Source organism: Ctenopharyngodon idella, chromosome 14, assembly GCF_019924925.1.
Source record: "Ctenopharyngodon idella isolate HZGC_01 chromosome 14, HZGC01, whole genome shotgun sequence".
Taxonomy (NCBI): domain Eukaryota; kingdom Metazoa; phylum Chordata; class Actinopteri; order Cypriniformes; family Xenocyprididae; genus Ctenopharyngodon; species Ctenopharyngodon idella.
In genome coordinates, this window is record NC_067233.1 from 22,925,473 (window position 1) to 22,943,030 (window position 17,558).

Sequence of the window (17,558 nt, forward strand, 5' to 3'; positions counted from 1 at the left end):
ACTTTTGACTAGTATATATATATATGTATATATATACACACAGTCAAACCAAAAATTATTCAGTGTGCAGGACACTATAGTTCATTTATGTAAGTGAGGATAGCAAATTAAAGTAAACTGTGACATATTATACCCAAAAATTCTTCATACAGTGGACTACCAGTAAAACTGATAAAAATTTGGATCCAAAAACTATTCAGACACTTTGACCTGACCATGTATTATCTGACATAAGATTAATTTTTTCTGACACACTCTGAGATCTTGTCATATTTTATTACCATTTTTCTAAACTATAGTGAATAAACTGTATTAATGAATGAAATGTTCAAGGTGTCTGAATAAATTTTGGTTTGACTGTATATATACACACACTGGTCAAAAGTTTGAAAACATTACTATTATATATTACTATTACATTATATATATGCAAAGTATTCAAGGGACCTCTAAATGATCAAGTAATTTGGTTATCAATTATGGATTCTCACCTGCGATTGGTGGTCCCGCTGTCATTGGTATGGCCATGAGGCCGAGGAGGTAGCCGATGGCTTGCGACGCCTGCATTGGCCCGACCAACTCGAAGGCGATAGGGGCCATGATAGTGATGAAACAGCCGTCACAAAAACCCATCAATACGAAAACCACCACCAGAGCCTCGAACACGGCGCACAGAGGTATCATCATGGACATCAGACCCAGTAATATGAACGAAGCCACCTACACACACATAAACACACAGGGTCATCTAAGGACGTGGACTAATGCTGCGCTCCATCCAAAGTTTGATATCTCAGACTTACGACAATGAAGGCATTCCATTACTTACAACCAAACTAAATGGTTCTGGTACCAGGGTCAGAATTTAAAGGGTTAGTTCACCCAAAAATTTAAATTACTCACCCTCATGTCGTTCCAAACCCGCAAGACTTTCTTTCATCTTCGGAACACAAATGAAGATATTTTAAATGAACTCTGAGAGTTTTCTGTCCCTCAATTGACAGTCTACTCTAGGACTGGACGATATATCATATTTACATCAATATCGCAATGTGCTTATTCACGATAGTCACATCGCAGGATGTGCGATGTCAAGTATAGGGATCGTCAAGTATAGGGGTTTCGCGGTTCGAAACCCCTAATTGCAAAGTTTAACGATCATAGAACAAAAGTTTATCATTTGCACGTGTTTTAGGGCCTGTCCAGCGATTTTAAACCATTGGAGCGCAGAAAGAGAACTCAATTCTGAACTCACACACTGTTTTCTATGCACACACACAGAGCCGAATCCCGTTCTCTTCCGTGTCTGTTTGTGCTTGAACGGACACATACACGCAAAATTATGTCAAAATGCCTGTCTCAGTGAGTATCCTCATAAACACAGTCACTTGTGGCTTACGTGAACGTAAACAATTGAGAAAGAAAATGGATGTGTATCATATTCAATCCGTGCATTTGGTCTTAAAGTGACAGCAGCCTAATAAACATGCTGCTGTCTGTCATCGATCTTAATAAAACAACAAAATACAAAGAGAAAACCACTTTTGTAGATTTAACAAAGATTATTTATATTTAATTTATACAGTGTTATTTTACATTTGATTATTCAATTTATATACCTGAACACTTAGCTGAAAAACATAAAGCACTGTTTATTTCATTTGTATCTTTGTTCTATTGCATTTATTTGTAATTTGTTTATTATTTTCTGTGCAGATTCAGCCCCCTACAAAATCATCCCAATAAGGGGAAATGATTAATCATTATAATGCTATGGCGGCGTCACATGAATGTTGCAGAATTCCTCCGATCATGAAATTATTAATCACAAACATAAACAGTTCCCGTTGGGCTTCTGTACCTGCAGGTAGATTTTCTTTACTCCAGGAATGAGGTCTCCGATCTTCCCGAACAGCAGTCGACCGACCCCAGACGACGCTCCGATGCACACGAGCAGCACCCATTCCGTCTGAGTGTCTGTATACCGCTCCTTCACAAAGTTCATCTGTCACAAAACAGGAAAAACATCAGATGAACAAAATAACACATGCAAAATTATTTATCTATCTATCTATCTATCTATCTATCTATCTATCTATCTGTCTGTCTGTCTGTCTGTCTGTCTGCCTTTATCTAATTTGCAAAATAAAAATATGAAGCAGCTCAACTGTTCTCAACATCGATAACAATCAGAAATGTTTCTTCAGCAGCAAATCAGCATATTAGAATGATTTCTGGAGTAATGATGTTGAAAATTCAGCTTTGATCACAGAAATAAATTACATTTTAAAAAATTTTTTAAAACTTGAGTGGCCCAACCAGACATTGGTGGGCAGAGTTAGTGTAAATAGCATTTGCCAACAAGGGACGCTATTTGCACTTAGTGTAAATAGACACTCCGCAAAGGTAAACTTGACAAATTGTCATTTTCTAGCTAGACTTAGTAGTATCTTGTACAAACACATAAACATTAGACACTTGTTGACATAGAAGTGCTAGTTAAGTGTGACTCCCTTGACTTAATAGCCAACACTGGACTGAACAGTTGGCTTTGTACGGCCATCGTCAACCCCTTGTCTTCATCAAAGCTCTTTTTCTTCAGCCTAATGAATGACGGCATTAATGCCGTTCTGTGGTGGGAACACAGGAAAGGCAGCTATAAGTTGAATATTTCCGCTCATAGACGCCCTTGTTTCAAGAAGGGAAGAGGGAGGTCATGGGGTTAAAAATAAAAAATCCTTTAGAAGCATTTCCTGACCCTAGAGATCACAGGCCTGAGGATTGGACGTCTTTTGAAAACGGCTTGAATGAGAAAACCTTGGGGGCACATCAAAAGCCATGAGATTTCACATTTAGGTTTAATGTGAAGGAAGGGCTTTCCTATTTCACCACCGAGCGCCAAGAGTCAAACGCATACACACACACGTACAACAAAAGCCGGGACAAAGTGTTTACTTCTGGTCCGAAGCCTGAAAAAACACGACTGTAGGTGGAAGAGTGAGACTCAGGCGACGGGGGAAAGGTCTCTCTCATCAACTTTATACACAAGAGCTCAGAAACACATTCGAAACACACACATGTTGGCTAACTCACACCTAACCAAATAAACACTTGCTTCAAACACATACCGACATTTTGACATATATCAACACAACACAATTGCAACAAATGCTCACATAAACACACACACACTTCCACTTTCCTTATATAACATCTACCTAAAGTCTGCATTATATTTCACTACTGTTCAAAGGGTAAGATTTTTAAAGCTTTTGAAAGAAGTCTCTTCTGCTCACTGAGGCTCCATTTAATTGATCAAAAATACAGTAAAAAATGTGAAATATTATTAGCATTTAAAATAGCTATTTTCTATGTGAATATATTTTAAAATGTAATTTATTCCTGTGATCAAAGCTGAATTTTCAGCATAATTACTGAAAATTATGATTTTTTTTCATCTTTTTTTTTTTTTTTAAGTTGATTGTTGTATGTTTGATCTGCTCTCTTGATTGATTGCCTAAGACAAATTTCTCCTGAGGGAGATAATAAAATGGAATACTTAATACTTAATACTCCAGTCTTCAGTGTCACATGATCCTTCAGAAATCATTCTAATATGCTGATTTGCTGCTCAAGATACATTTATGATTATTAATAAAATTTTTTCAGGATTCTTTGATGAATAGAAAGTTCAAACGAACAGCATTTATTTGAAATAAAAGTATTTTGTAAGATTATAAATGCCTACTGACTGTAAGTTTGCTACTGCCCAACACTGTTAATTTGAGCACATCTCCATTAACCACACTCTGAACAATTAAAGGTCTTGAATTACTGTGAAAGATAAGCACGTATGATGGATCCTTTTGTGTCATTGTGCTTTTCTTTCAGCAAACAGCGAGACATCCTCTTATATCATCACATTTTATGCCCTGTTTACCACTAACTGTGACCCAACTCTATTTATGCACTCAGTCCAGCAGCTGGAAACTAATTCTAGCTTAATTTTACTTTGAAAAGACCGTCTCTCCTTCAAAAACAAGAGAGAGCGAGCAGCATTATGGCCATGTATGTCGGGTATCCAAGTAAAAGTATGTCCATCACTATGACAACAGAGAATGAGTGAGAAGAAAGGTGAAACAAGGACAGAAATCCCTAGAGTCTGACCTGAGATGACACACGCCGAGTTAATAATTCATCATCAACATGTGTGGACTCATCACATAGGCTTTCTGTCATGCAGAGTGCAGTAAATATTTCAGCTCGCAGAACCCTAAAACATTATTTATGCATGGGCCGAGCGCGCCGCTCCTATAGCCTCCTCTGTTTTCTGAATGTTAAATGCACATCGGCTCGACTCACTGTAAATCGGAGGCGTTTTGTTCGTTTTGTCTTTATAAAATGGTCGTCATCTTGTAAACAACAGCCTCTGCAAAACAGCAAATGTCATGTTTCACATTCAGTTCAAAAATTAAAATGGACTTTTTTCATATTATCTAAGCTGCATTAGCATGCCAACGAACAATAACTGCCGGAATTTTTTTTCACTTATGATTTATTGACTGCACTAATAAGGATTTGGCATTGTAAATATGCTAACTAGAAAAGAAGTAGAGCTTCTGCAAGTTTTATATATAAATTATGTGCTAAAGCTGAAAAGTTAGTTCACTCAAAAACATCATTTAGTCATCCTTAAGTCATTTTAAACCAATGTGGCACAAACACAAATGAATAAGTGATGCAGAATGTTCACACATTTGTTCTAGCAGCATTATTTTAGTATTATTTATATACTATTATAGTATTTATTAATATGTTGAATTTTATATTTTCAGTTTTTATTTTACTTTACATTTTAGTAATTTTGTTTTAGTAAGTATTGTAATTTAGTTTTTTTCTATTTAGCTTTAATTTCTTTTTATTTCAGTTTTAGTAATTTTAGAATTTAAAATTATTTTATTTTTATTTAAAGTTTTTTAAGTGTAAGTTTTTCATCTAATATTTATATTTTATTTTGTTTCAGATGACAATTTCAATTAATTACTTAGCACAGAAACTTCACCCCTTAAATTACAAATGATTTCTAGCTTCTGACCAAGGCTGCATCTCAATACTAGTTTTATTTGATCTTTGTGCTGCTATCGACACTACAGATCATGACATACTCTTAGATCGATTACAAAATTACACTAGTATTCATGGACAGTCATTAAGGCGGTTTAAATCATACCTATCTGACCATTACCATTTTGTTTATTTAAATTGAGTATTATCCCACTTAACCTTAGTAAATTATGGAGTGCCCCAAGGGTCTGTTTTAGGCCCTCTGCTATTTTCAATATACATGCTGTCTATCGGTAATATTATTGTTAGAAAACACAGAATTAGTTTCCACTGTTATGCTGATGATACGTCCAGATGAAATATCTAAATTATTCAAGTGGACAGAGTATGTTAAAGATATAAAATATTGGATGATTAAATTCAGATAAGACTGAGGTAATATTTATTGGACCAAAAACGTGCACACACAATTTCTTAGAATACAATTTGCATCTAGTGTACTGTATGTATTGTTACTTCATCCTCTACAGTTAAAGACTTGGTTGTTATATTAGACAGCAACTTACACTAGTATTCAGGAACAGGCATTAATAGATCATTACCATTTTGTGTATTTAAACGGGGAATTAACGTCAGTAAATTATGGAGTGCCACAAGGGTCTGTTTTAGGCCCTCTGCTATTTTCAATATACATGCTGTCTCTTGGTAATATTATTATTAGAAAACATAGAATTAGTTTCCACTGTTATGCTGATGATACTCAGTTATATATTTTGTCACCTCCAGATGAAATATCTAAATTATTCAAGTTGACAGAGTGTGTTAAAGATATAAAATATTGGATAATTAAATTCAGATAACCAACCAGATGGACCAAAAACGTGCACACAGAATCTCTTACAATTTAGAAGGATGTACTGTTCCTCTACAGGTAAAGACCTGGGTGTTATATTAGACAACAACTTGTCTTTTGAAAATCATATTTCATATGTTACAAAAACAGCCTTCTTCCACCTCAGAAACATTGCTAAGCGTCGGAACGTTATCTGTTTCTGATGCAGAAAAGTTAGTTCATGCATTCATGACCTCTAGACTAGATTACTGTAATGCATTACTAGCTGCATACTCAAGCTACAACTAGTCCAAAATGCATGTGCTAGATTTCTGACCAGGTCACATTTTATCATTTCAATTTTATCATCTCTACACTGGCTACCTATTATGTTCTGTATCGATTACAAATGATTGCTATGGACCTATAAAGCCCTAAATGGTTTAGCAGCTCCTGTGTATTTAATCAATCTTCTATCGCCCTACAATCCATCACACTCTTTAAGCTCACTTTCATTCTAAGGAGAAGAGCGGTGAGAACATTCTGCCTTTTGTGTTCTACCCATGTCCTGTTAAGTTATTAGGGTGAAAGAAAGTACAGACATGCCAAGAGAAATAAATCAAGACATAATGCAGAATGAGTATCCTGAGGTCAGTATGATTTCAAATCATGACCTCAAATCTAATTAAATGCTATGAAGAAGAATTTGGGTCAGCATGGGAGTTTTGCACAAAGACAGCTACATTTAATAGATAAAGCTGTTATACGGCTCGAGAAGATCTTCTTTATTTGACTGTAGTAATTTAATAAGCATGACATCATCCATCGCTTCTTGTTTTATTCTTAGAAACATTGAAAGTTCCATCATTTAAATCTGTGGAATATGCAGTATAGGCCTGGAGTGTTTATGATCCGTCATTATGATTTACTGCTGGAACTCGGCTTAGATCACACCAGCGCTTTGTGCCAAATGTGTGGAAAGTGAGATATTAATTATTCTCAAAATCTGGCACGAAAAACTCCCTGGTGAGAGTGAGAACTGCTTTTCCACCTGCCGGGCCACATTTATGAGATTAAATATTCATCATTTTTTGTTACTGAATCACTGAAGTCATTTGATTTCAATTTTCAATGCAGTGAATGTTGGATCTGTGAAGGTAATTTATAATTAAATTTAACCTGAGTAACATGCAGTTCTTTTAAAATAGCACTCTGAAATACTCCTCACATTTTTCCATCTTGTTTTTCATTAAAATATCTATATTAGTACAGAGACTGAGAAGCAAGATTACATGAGATATAGTCGTGTTTTCTGAAAAATGTATCAAAATTAAGTGACTTTATGCTTAAAACAAGAACAAATATCTGCCAGTGGGGTCAGAAAAATAAAACTTGTTTTCCCTTTAAATAGAGTTTATTTTTCTGACCCCATTGGCAGATGTTTTTTCTTGTTTTAAGCATAAACTCACTTTATTTTGGTAATTTTTCAGAAAATAAGACTTAATACCTAGATGTTTTTCTAGTACAAATAAGTCAAAAAAGTAAGAAAATAATTTTTTTGCAGAGGTCGTGCCATTAAAATGGTTGCTAAAATAATTTTTTGTAATTGAAATGAAGCTAGAATAAAATAAAATATAAATATAAAAATGTTTGGTATATATATATATATATAAACTTTAAATAAAATAAAAATAAAAACTGAAACTATAAACTATGGCATTTAAAAAAACAACAAACAAAAAAAAACATAAAAATGACAAAAATCACACAACAAAATTAATAAAACATTAAAGTGCCCCATTGTGCTTTTTCAAATATTAATTTTCATGTATTGTTTTTATAGCTTTTTGTGAATGTAAAAGGTCTGCAAGTTTCAAAGATCAAAGATAAATTGAGGTTTTGTCTCCTGAAATAATATATTGTAAACTGCTGAAACAAGTCATCAGTAATTCCAGTCTTACTTTCTGTTACATGTAACAATGTAACACATTTGCATAATGCCAGCCTATAGTCTTCATTGGTTGTCAGCGAACAGTGTATCCTTTGCCCCGCCCTCAATCACTGTAGTTGTATCTGAGACTGTAAGAGTTTGGTTCGTGTTGTTCATGTCGAGAAGACGCTGTTTTCTGCTGCCAAAGCAAATCCACTTTGATTTGATACGGTAAAATCGATGCCATCATTATTGCTCGTATCGAGTGCTGAGGAAGAGCTGAAATTTAGATATGCTAATGAGCATTTGGTTTCTGACCAATCACAACAGACTGGGCCATCTGACCAATCAGAGCAGAGCAGCTCTCAGAAAGGAGGGGTTTAGAGAGACCAAATCTTCGAACAAACCATTTCAGACACTGTGAGAAAAGAACTGATGCTGTAATGGATATTATGAGAAAATTAAAGTGTTGTTTGACCTTGGATGAATGTAAACCTGTTGTAGGAGACTCCAAAACAACATTAGGAGCTTTAAAATAGCATAATCGAGGCACTTCAACTAAAATGAAAACGGAAAATAAACACTAATTCAAAATATTAATAAAAAATATAACAGTATCTCAATGTTAATAAGATATCACAGCACAAAACTCACCAGGTGCACGTATGGCACGAAGTATCCCAGCACCGCGGTGGCGACTCCGAACGCCCACACCCGATAGGTCAGCACGCTGAACACTCGTATGTTAAAGTACTTCCTAATTTTGGCCAGGCCCTTCTGCCACCTGCTCGCTGACTCCAGGCCAGACGGGGGGCCTCCGTCCATTCCCATGCCTGGCATCGGGCACATCCCGATGGGCATGAGCGGTTTGAAGGTGAGGGCCAGCAGCGACTGGACCAGCATGAAGATGCTGAGGATCTGGAAGGTTCTGGGAAGACCCAGCGGTCCCACCACTTTCTTCAGCAGCACCGGGAGCCCCATAGAAAACAGGCTGCTGCCTGCGGTCACCACGCCGTTGGCCAAGCCCAGTCTCTGTCGAAAATAATGCCCCAGGATCACCAGAGACGGCTGAAACGCAAACGAGGATCCGCAGCCGAACAGTATTCCGTATGTGAGGTATCGAAGACCCAGCGTGCTGAAGAGAGAGGAAGATAAACAGAGGAAAAAACATGATGAAAGGTTGAAGGTTCAAATATCAACTTTTTACTCTTTTTTGATGTTGAAGCTATTTCTTCTATCCCAGATTAATGTGAAGAGGCTACAAGTATGCTTACGTACCCTTTTGAAAAAGAAGTGCATCACTGACATACTATTAAAAACAACCCAAGTTGGGTTGAAAATGGACAATTTGGGTTGTTTTAACCCAGCGGTTGGGTCAAATGTTTAACCCAACCTGCTGGGTAGTTTTATTTAAAAATGACTGTATTGCTTGCTTAAAATGAACCCAAAATATGTTGGAAATTAACATTTATTAATATGTTTAATAAATAAACATTTATTAAAACGTTTAATAAATAATAATTAAATAATAAACATTAAATTGCATATTAATAAATGTTCACCTTTTGATTATTATTGTTGCCTCTAGTATTTATGTCTCTGAATTTTAATTTCCAACCTATTTTGGGTTCATTTTAAGCCAGCTATATAGTCATTTTTAAACAATACTTGGATTAAATAAAACTGCCCAGCAGGTTGAGCAAGCATTTAACCCAACTGCTGGGTCAATTGTGTACTATTATAGTTTTTGTTAATATTTTGAATTAGATTTTATTTTTATATTTTCTGTTTAAGTTTTAGTAATAATGTTGTCATTTTTATTCGTTTTTAATTTTTTAAACACCGTTCTGAACACCGTTACTGACAATCGTCATTTTGGCTGTGTGAGATTCTCCAGCTTTGTTGTTGCTCTTCTGGAAAGTGGGCCGGGAGCAGCAGCTCATTTGCATTTAAAGGGACACACACAAAAATGGCGTGTTTTTTCTCACACCCAAATAGGGGCAAATTTGACAAGCTATAATAAATGATCTGTGGGGTATTTTGAGCTGAAACTTCACAGACACATTCTGGGGACACCAGAGACTTATATTACATCTTGTGAAAGGGGCATTATAGGTGCCCTTTAATGTTTGATGATTGCGTTATAATATATGTGCAAAAGCAATGCTTCTATTGCTTGTTTCTGCTTCTTCTTCACCAGTGTTTTGATCCGGAGATTCTGTACTGGGTTGCCAGGTCTGTGCAACAAAAGCAGCCCAAAATTTGTTCGTCTGGGGGGTGTTTTTAATTCAACCCAAAAAAATGAACCCACGGCAACTCTTTCAGAAGATGCATAATAGCACCCCCTACCGTATAACAGTGAAAGCATGGATTGCCGGAAAATTCTGTTGTGTCGTAAATTATGGAAAATTCTGTCAATGGCCGGGAAAGAGTTAAATTATATTTTTTACTGTATGCTAAAGTGTATTTCTTTTGTACAAGGAGCAAGAGCATACGCAACTTCTGCAAATTAGTACCACACTAGTCTGCCGGGAAACAAAGTCATGTTTACAAGGTGCCGAATTGATACAAGCCATTTTTAAGCAGAACTAGTGATTTCTCTTGTTTTTGTCCTTATTAAACTGAAGCATTTCATGCCCTTTGACACTTGAAACCAGATAATGTGCAACAAACGCCTACAGGAGACATTATTTGTTTAATGACCAAACAGACATTTGCTTAAATGATGGATTGCGGGTCCTTGTGAGATGGAATAGAGATCTATAACCTGCAGGAGACACTTGTGTTCAAAGCCTGAGGAAGGGAGGCAAATAGTTTGTGACTGTGTGTGTGTGTGTACGCACGCACTTGTTAGCATTTGTGTTTGTTGAGTGTTTCAGGCTCTAAACACAGCAGGACCGTTTTTTCCCCAACTGTTTCTAACAACAGCAAGAGCTTTTTCAGCTTGTAATAAAACCAGAACTCTGTCCAACTGCACAAGGATCTCAGAAACAGGGCACTGTGAGAAAACAATGAGAACAAAGGAAAGAGGAGAAGAGAAAGAAAGCAACGATTACACATATGTTCTGCCGTACATGTCCTGCTGTCCTACGTGTGTATGCGTTCTTCTTCTTGTTTAAAGACAGCTGGTGTGTTTCAATAAACATACTAAAGGAGGCTAAAGTGAAGGCTATTCGTGAATTCGAACGCCTCCCTCCACAGACATGAACACACACACTCACTGACATCTTACCAGTGTAAGAGAGAAACAAAGAAACGTGCAGCCTGCCTCACGCTTTCAAACATTTCTGTCTGCAAGGTCAAATAAAAGTACAAAATATTACAAAATGGACAATCTGATCATCAAATATTTATTATTATAAGATTTTGTTTATAGAAAAAGATTGTTTTTGGATGAATGCACAAGAAAAATCATATAATAAATATTTAACAGAAAAATATTGTTTTAGCAAAAATGCATAATGAAAAAAATATAATAAATATTTTACAGAAAAAAATATTGCTTGTTTTTTTTTATTCAAAAGAAAAAAAATCATATAATAATAAATACTTTACAGACTAATATTGTTTTTGGGAAAAATGCATAATAAAGAAATCATATAATAAATATTTTACTGAACAATATTGTTTTTTTTTATAAATACACAATAAAAAAATCATAAACTAATAAATATTTCACAGAAAAATATTGTTTATTAAATAAAATATTTCAAAAGAAAATTATTTAATAATTAATAATTTACAGACAAATTGTTTTTAGTAAAATGCACAAGAAAGAAATCATATAATAATAAATATTTTACTGAACTTTTTTTTTCGATAAATATAAAAGTAAAAAAATCTTATAATAATAAATTATTGTTTTTGGAAAAATGTCATACAATAATGAATATTTTTGAAAAAAAATTGATTGATTTTATTTTGTTCTGTATAGTTATGGCATGTTTGTCAGTTCAGTTTAACAGTTATGAAAATTAAAAAAATTTAAAATGCATAATAATCTTGAAATATAAACTTTTTTCTGTTTTTGAACATTAGCAAATGTTCAAAATGCAAATGTCAGTGCAGAAAGCATGGTTCAGCGCTCCGTGACCTGTGATGCACACACTGTATATCTGTGCGGAGTGGATGTTTACACATCTCTAACATGGCTTTATGCATAGCAGCAGTTCACACACAAATATATAGACTACAAAGACAGCATTGAGTGTGTAAGAGCTGTATACGTCATGGACAACTTAATGTAACACTCAAATTAAGTTTAGAAACATCTGCATCATAGAGAAATTCAAGGACAGATGCTATGAAGAACATATGAATGATCACTGACTTCTTTGTCTAGTCCAGGACGACAGCGCTGAGCATTCTGGGTAAAATAAATGTGCTTTGGTAAGAATTCAAGTAAACAAAATCCCAATGCAAGGGTCATTCTCAGAAAATGATGTAATTTGTGTCACAGAACAGTCACATTATTTGATTGAGTTCGTTTTGCATATAAAGTTATGGTATATTCGTCAGTTCAGTTCTACAGTTATAGAAAAACTTTTAATAATACATATATTACATAAAATACTGTTTTTGGAAAAATGCACAAGAAAGAAATCATATAATAACAAATATTTTACAGAAAAATATTGTTTTTGGAAAAATGCACAAAGAAAGAATCATTTAATGATAGATATTTTATAGAAAAATATTATTTTAGGAAATTTTTTATTTAATTTTGTCCGGTATATTCATCAGTTCAGTTCAAAAGTTATAGCAAAAAATCAAATAAAAAATAAATATACAGACAAATATCCAGATAAATATTTTTTTCTGAAAAATGCACAAGAAAAAAATACAAAATATAGTTTATGGAAAAATGTACAAGGAAGAAATCTTTTAATAATAAATATTTTTACAATATTTTACAGAAAATATTGTTTTTAGAAAAATGCACAAAGAAAAGGATCATTTAATAGATATTTTATAGAAAAATATGATTTTTTTTTTTTTTTGCAAAATTTAAATTTGGGTTTGGTAATTTATAATTTAAAGCACATGTGAAAAGGTTAAAACAATGGAAAATAAAACACTGTACAAAGTGTTAAAAAGGAAAACTAAGAAAAGGAAGAAGGCATTACGTTGCGAAGGAACTGGTGAGAAGGCCAAGGAAGGCCACAAACGCTCCGCAGACGGCCGTCTTCCGGCATCCGAAGTGATCGGTGAACATACTGACCACCGGAGAGCAGAAAAATATCATCCCCATCGCCAGAGCTCCAACCCATGCTGAAGAAAAAGAGAGAAAAACATGTGATCAATTGATAACATACAGTACCAGAACTGTGCTATTCTGTTGCTAGGGCGTTGCTATGTGGTTGCTAGTTCATTTCTTATGCTGTCCTCAAGTCTCTATGGCTCAGTGTAAGTCTGTGTGATATTTTTGCCTGTTTAATGGCTTAGAAAAGCAACAACACACCTCTTTTCAACAAGTCACACAAACCATGCAAATCCCTAACCCTAAGAATGAGCAACAGAAAACCACTAATAAGATCATCGACCAAATAATCAGCTTTGTGAATCATTTGTGTGCATGAACTTTACTCATGTGACGAATGTGAGGAATATTCCCAGGGTTGCACACAAACAGTGTATTTCACACACGCATGCACCCAAACTTGCGTTCTTTGTTCACGCAGATGAAAGTCCATCATCTCTGTATTTGGAGCACAGGCCGTCTCAATCCATGTCAAGCTCAGACAAACAAACACTGCATGTGTTTCATGGTTCAAAGGTAGTTTAATGTCTGCACAGTGTGTCTGGAGTCTGAGGACACTGGTTCAATATTTGACGCTGATCTGTCTGTCTGTGTGTGTGTGTGTGTGTAAGAGAGAGAGAGAGAGTGGGCGTGAGTGTGTTTGTGCATGTGTGTGTGTGTATGTGTAAGAGAGAGAGAGAGAGAGTGTGTGTGAGTGTGTTTTTGTGTGAGCATGAGTGTGTGCATGATTTTTATGTATGTGTGTGTGAGAGAGAGAGAGAGAGAGAGAGAGAGAGAGAGAGAGAGTGTGTGTGTGTGTGTGTGTGTGTGTGTTTTGTGAGTGTTTTTATGTGTGAGCATGAGTGTGTGCATGAATTTGTGTGTGTGTGTGTGTGTGTAAGAGAGAGAGAGAGAGTGGGTGTAAGTGTGTGTGAGTGTGTTTGTGTGTGTGTGATTGAGTTTGATTGTGAGTGTGTGTGTGCTTGTGAGTGTGTGCAGTTGTGAGTGTGTGCATGAGTGTGTGTGTGAGTGTGCATGTGACTGTGTGAGTGTGCATGTGTGTAATTGTGTGTGTGTGATTGTGTGAGCATGTGTTTGAGTACGTGTGCATGTATGAGTGTGAGAGCATGTGTGTGTGTGAGTGTGTGTGAGTGCGTGTGAGTGTGTGTGTGAGTGTGCGAGTGCGTGTGTGTGAGCCCTCCTCGGCGAGTCATTCTTGGCTGAGGTTCAGTGGAAATGTGGCCCCATGATTCCAGAGAGGAAGCGGTACGTTAACAAACCAAGCGAACGAGTGTTTACCCGCAGAAGAACACAGGGTCAGGGTTCACACAAGGCCCTGCGACTCCCGCTGACTTATGGAGTCGTACGAGACGTATGTTTTCCACAGGTTTCACAGTCAGGGTTTTGTTTGTTGTTTTGTTAGCTTTGCAAATGACCGATCTTTCTGTGATGTTCCGTTGGAAGTACTAGTTCAGAACTTTAGAACAATGCAAAGAGTCTCTGTTTTGGAATAGAATGTTCTGGAAGCAGCAAAATTCTAACGGCCCGGATAAAAGATCATGCAGAAAACATGAGGTGGATAAGTCTATGTGTGTGTGGGAGTCTGAGGATTAAACATTCCAGTGACTATTAGGAATGGATTACCTTACTTCTCCAAGAAAAATAAAGCACACAGAAAGCAGAAAATGTCAGAGGACTTTAGATTTAACCCATCATAAATAATGCACAGCCAACAACAAAACAAACCAGAGAAGGAGTCAGGACAAACTTTGAATAGATACATTGATGATGCAAATGTTTGGACCCAAACATACAAAGTCCAAAGCGAGGGTTGTGGAATCGAACCTGAACAGGTTTGGACAAAACAACAAAGGGTTTTATAATGGGTAAATATAGGGTAAAAAGGGTAAATATAATGAATATATAAGCTAATATAGTGCATATATTAAGTGAAATGCTCCCTCTAGAGTTCATTTCTCTAGTGAACTAACATGCTGTGGACACTAAATGACTTTCCTGAGGTGAATGTAATGCTACATGAGATATTATTCTCAAGCTGTTTTATTGATGTCTTTCCGCAGTTGAAACACTGGTTGAGAGATTACACACATATCTAGATCATCTGTTCTTCTTCGTCTGCGCTTTTTCCTGTTGTGGCAGTTAGCAAACAGCGTTGCATTACCACACACGCCCCCTTGTGGACTGGAGTGTGGATCGCCTGTGACTGACTGTATTCGTCGTCTGACTGTATGCACCGAACCGTGACATTCAGATCATATGGTTCGGGACGAATATATGTACCATTACACACCTAATTAATATTATTATTATAATAATAATATTATCTGTAAGTACAGTTGATGATTTGAAGTACACTACAACTGCACATTCAATACAATTAAGCGCACTTGAATAGAAGTGTGCTTCCCTGTGCTGTTGTGCATTTGCTAAGGAGCTTGTTTAGAGTGTTGTAATGCTGTTCTGGGTGGCCGTGTCAAAAGAGTCCACCAATGAGAGAGAGAAACATGTCACACCATGTGACCCTCACTGTGGCCCATGTGTCTGACAGCTGAAACAGAGAACTGAAAAACAGGAGTGGACACATGGTTCTCTCCTGTCACCCTCTGACTGCTTTTGTAAGCAAAGGATTCAATTTGTTTACATTTTTCCGAATGACAAATGCTTGAAAAATAAACCAGAGAAACCCAAAACTGCCAAACAAGGAAGGAGAAACTTCCTGAACCCACAGCTACAGTCCGAGGAACTCTTCTTTTTCAGTTTTTCATCCTTTCTTTCTACTTCTAACATCCTCTCACCTTCCCTCTCATTTTATCCATTAAATCATTTTATCACACCGACCTCTCTTCTTCCGAAGCATATATCATCATTTAACATGTCCGACTGTGGGTAAACATGCATCTCACAATTATCCAAAATAGGGCTGTAAAATCGATTAATCACGATTAATCGCCTCCAAATTATATAATTTATATTATATTTAGTGCTGTCAAGCGATTAATCGTGATTAATCGTTAAAATATTTATATATGATATTGATTATATAAATATATATACAGTTTATACATGCAAATATTTCATAAATATATACATGTATGTGTGTGTATTTAAATATACAGGTGCTGGTCATATAATTAGAATATCATCCAAAAGTTGATTTATTTCACTAATTCCATTCAAAAAGTGAAACTTTTATATTATATTCATTCATTACACACAGACTGATGTATTTCAAATGTTTCTTTCTTTTAATTTTGATGATTATAACTGACAACTAAGGAAAATCCCAAATTCAGTATCTCAGAAAATTAGAATATTACTTAAGACCAATACAAAGAAAGGATTTTTAGAAATCTTGGCCAACTGAAAAGTATGAACATGAAAAGTTGGTCAGCAGCAGGAAGCATGAAGTGCTCTAAAACTTCCTGGTATACGGCTGTGTTGACCTTGGACCTCAGAAAACACAGTGGACCAACACCAGCAGATGACATGGCACCCCAAACCATCACTGACTGTGGAAACTTTACACTGGACCTCAAGCAACGTGGATTGTGTGCCTTTCCTCTCTTCCTCCAGACTCTGGGACCCTGATTTCCAAAGGAAACGCAAAATTTACTTTCATCAGAGAACATAACTTTGGACCACTCAGCAGCAGTCCAGTCCTTTTTGTCTTTAGCCCAGGCGAGACGCTTCTGACGCTGTCTGTTGTTCAAGAGTGGCTTGACACAAGGAATGCGACAGCTGAAACCCATGTCTTGCATACGTCTGTGCGTAGTGGTTCTTGAAGCACTGACTCCAGCTGCAGTCCACTCTTTGTGAATCTCCCCCACATTTTTGAATGGGTTTTGTTTCACAATCCTCTCCAGGGTGCGGTTATCCCTATTGCTTGTACACTTTTTTCTACCACATCTTTTCCTTCCCTTCGCCTCTCTATTAATGTGCTTGGACACAGAGCTCTGTGAACAGCCAGCCTCTTTTGCAATGACCTTTTGTGTCTTGCCCTCCTTGTGCAAGGTGTCAATGGTCGTCTTTTGGACAACTGTCAAGTCAGCAGTCTTCCCCATGATTGTGTAGCCTACAGAACTAGACTAAGAGACCATTTAAAGGCCTTTGCAGGTGTTTTAAGTTAATTAGCTGATTAGAGTGTGGCACCAGGTGTCTTCAATATTGAACCTTTTCACAATATTCTAATTTTCTGAGATACTGAATTTGGGATTTTCCTTAGTTGTCAGTTATAATCATCAAAATTAAAAGAAATAAACATTTGAAATATATCAGTCTGTGTGTAATGAATGAATATAATATACAAGTTTCACTTTTTGAATGGAATTGGTGAAATAAATAAACTTTTTGATGATATTCTAATTATATGACCAGCACCTGTACATAATAATTATACACAGTGCACACATATATTACATAAACAAACTTTTATTTTGGATGCGATTAATCACGCTTAATCGTTTAAATATAAA

General features: G+C 36.0%; 1 protein-coding gene across 1 annotated transcript in view; it reads right to left on the reverse strand.

Annotated features, from left to right (window-relative positions):
* The window catches only part of slc16a2 (solute carrier family 16 member 2), a 43,421-nt gene that overhangs the window by 9,200 nt on the left and 16,663 nt on the right, over nucleotides 1-17,558 (reverse strand). The window contains exons 2-5 of the mRNA XM_051859785.1: nucleotides 12,953-13,097; nucleotides 8,481-8,961; nucleotides 1,862-2,005; nucleotides 492-720 (exon numbers count right to left, since the gene is read on the reverse strand). Coding sequence (XP_051715745.1) covers nucleotides 492-720; nucleotides 1,862-2,005; nucleotides 8,481-8,961; nucleotides 12,953-13,097 — 999 coding nt within the window. The remainder of the gene's footprint in view (nucleotides 1-491; nucleotides 721-1,861; nucleotides 2,006-8,480; nucleotides 8,962-12,952; nucleotides 13,098-17,558) is intronic.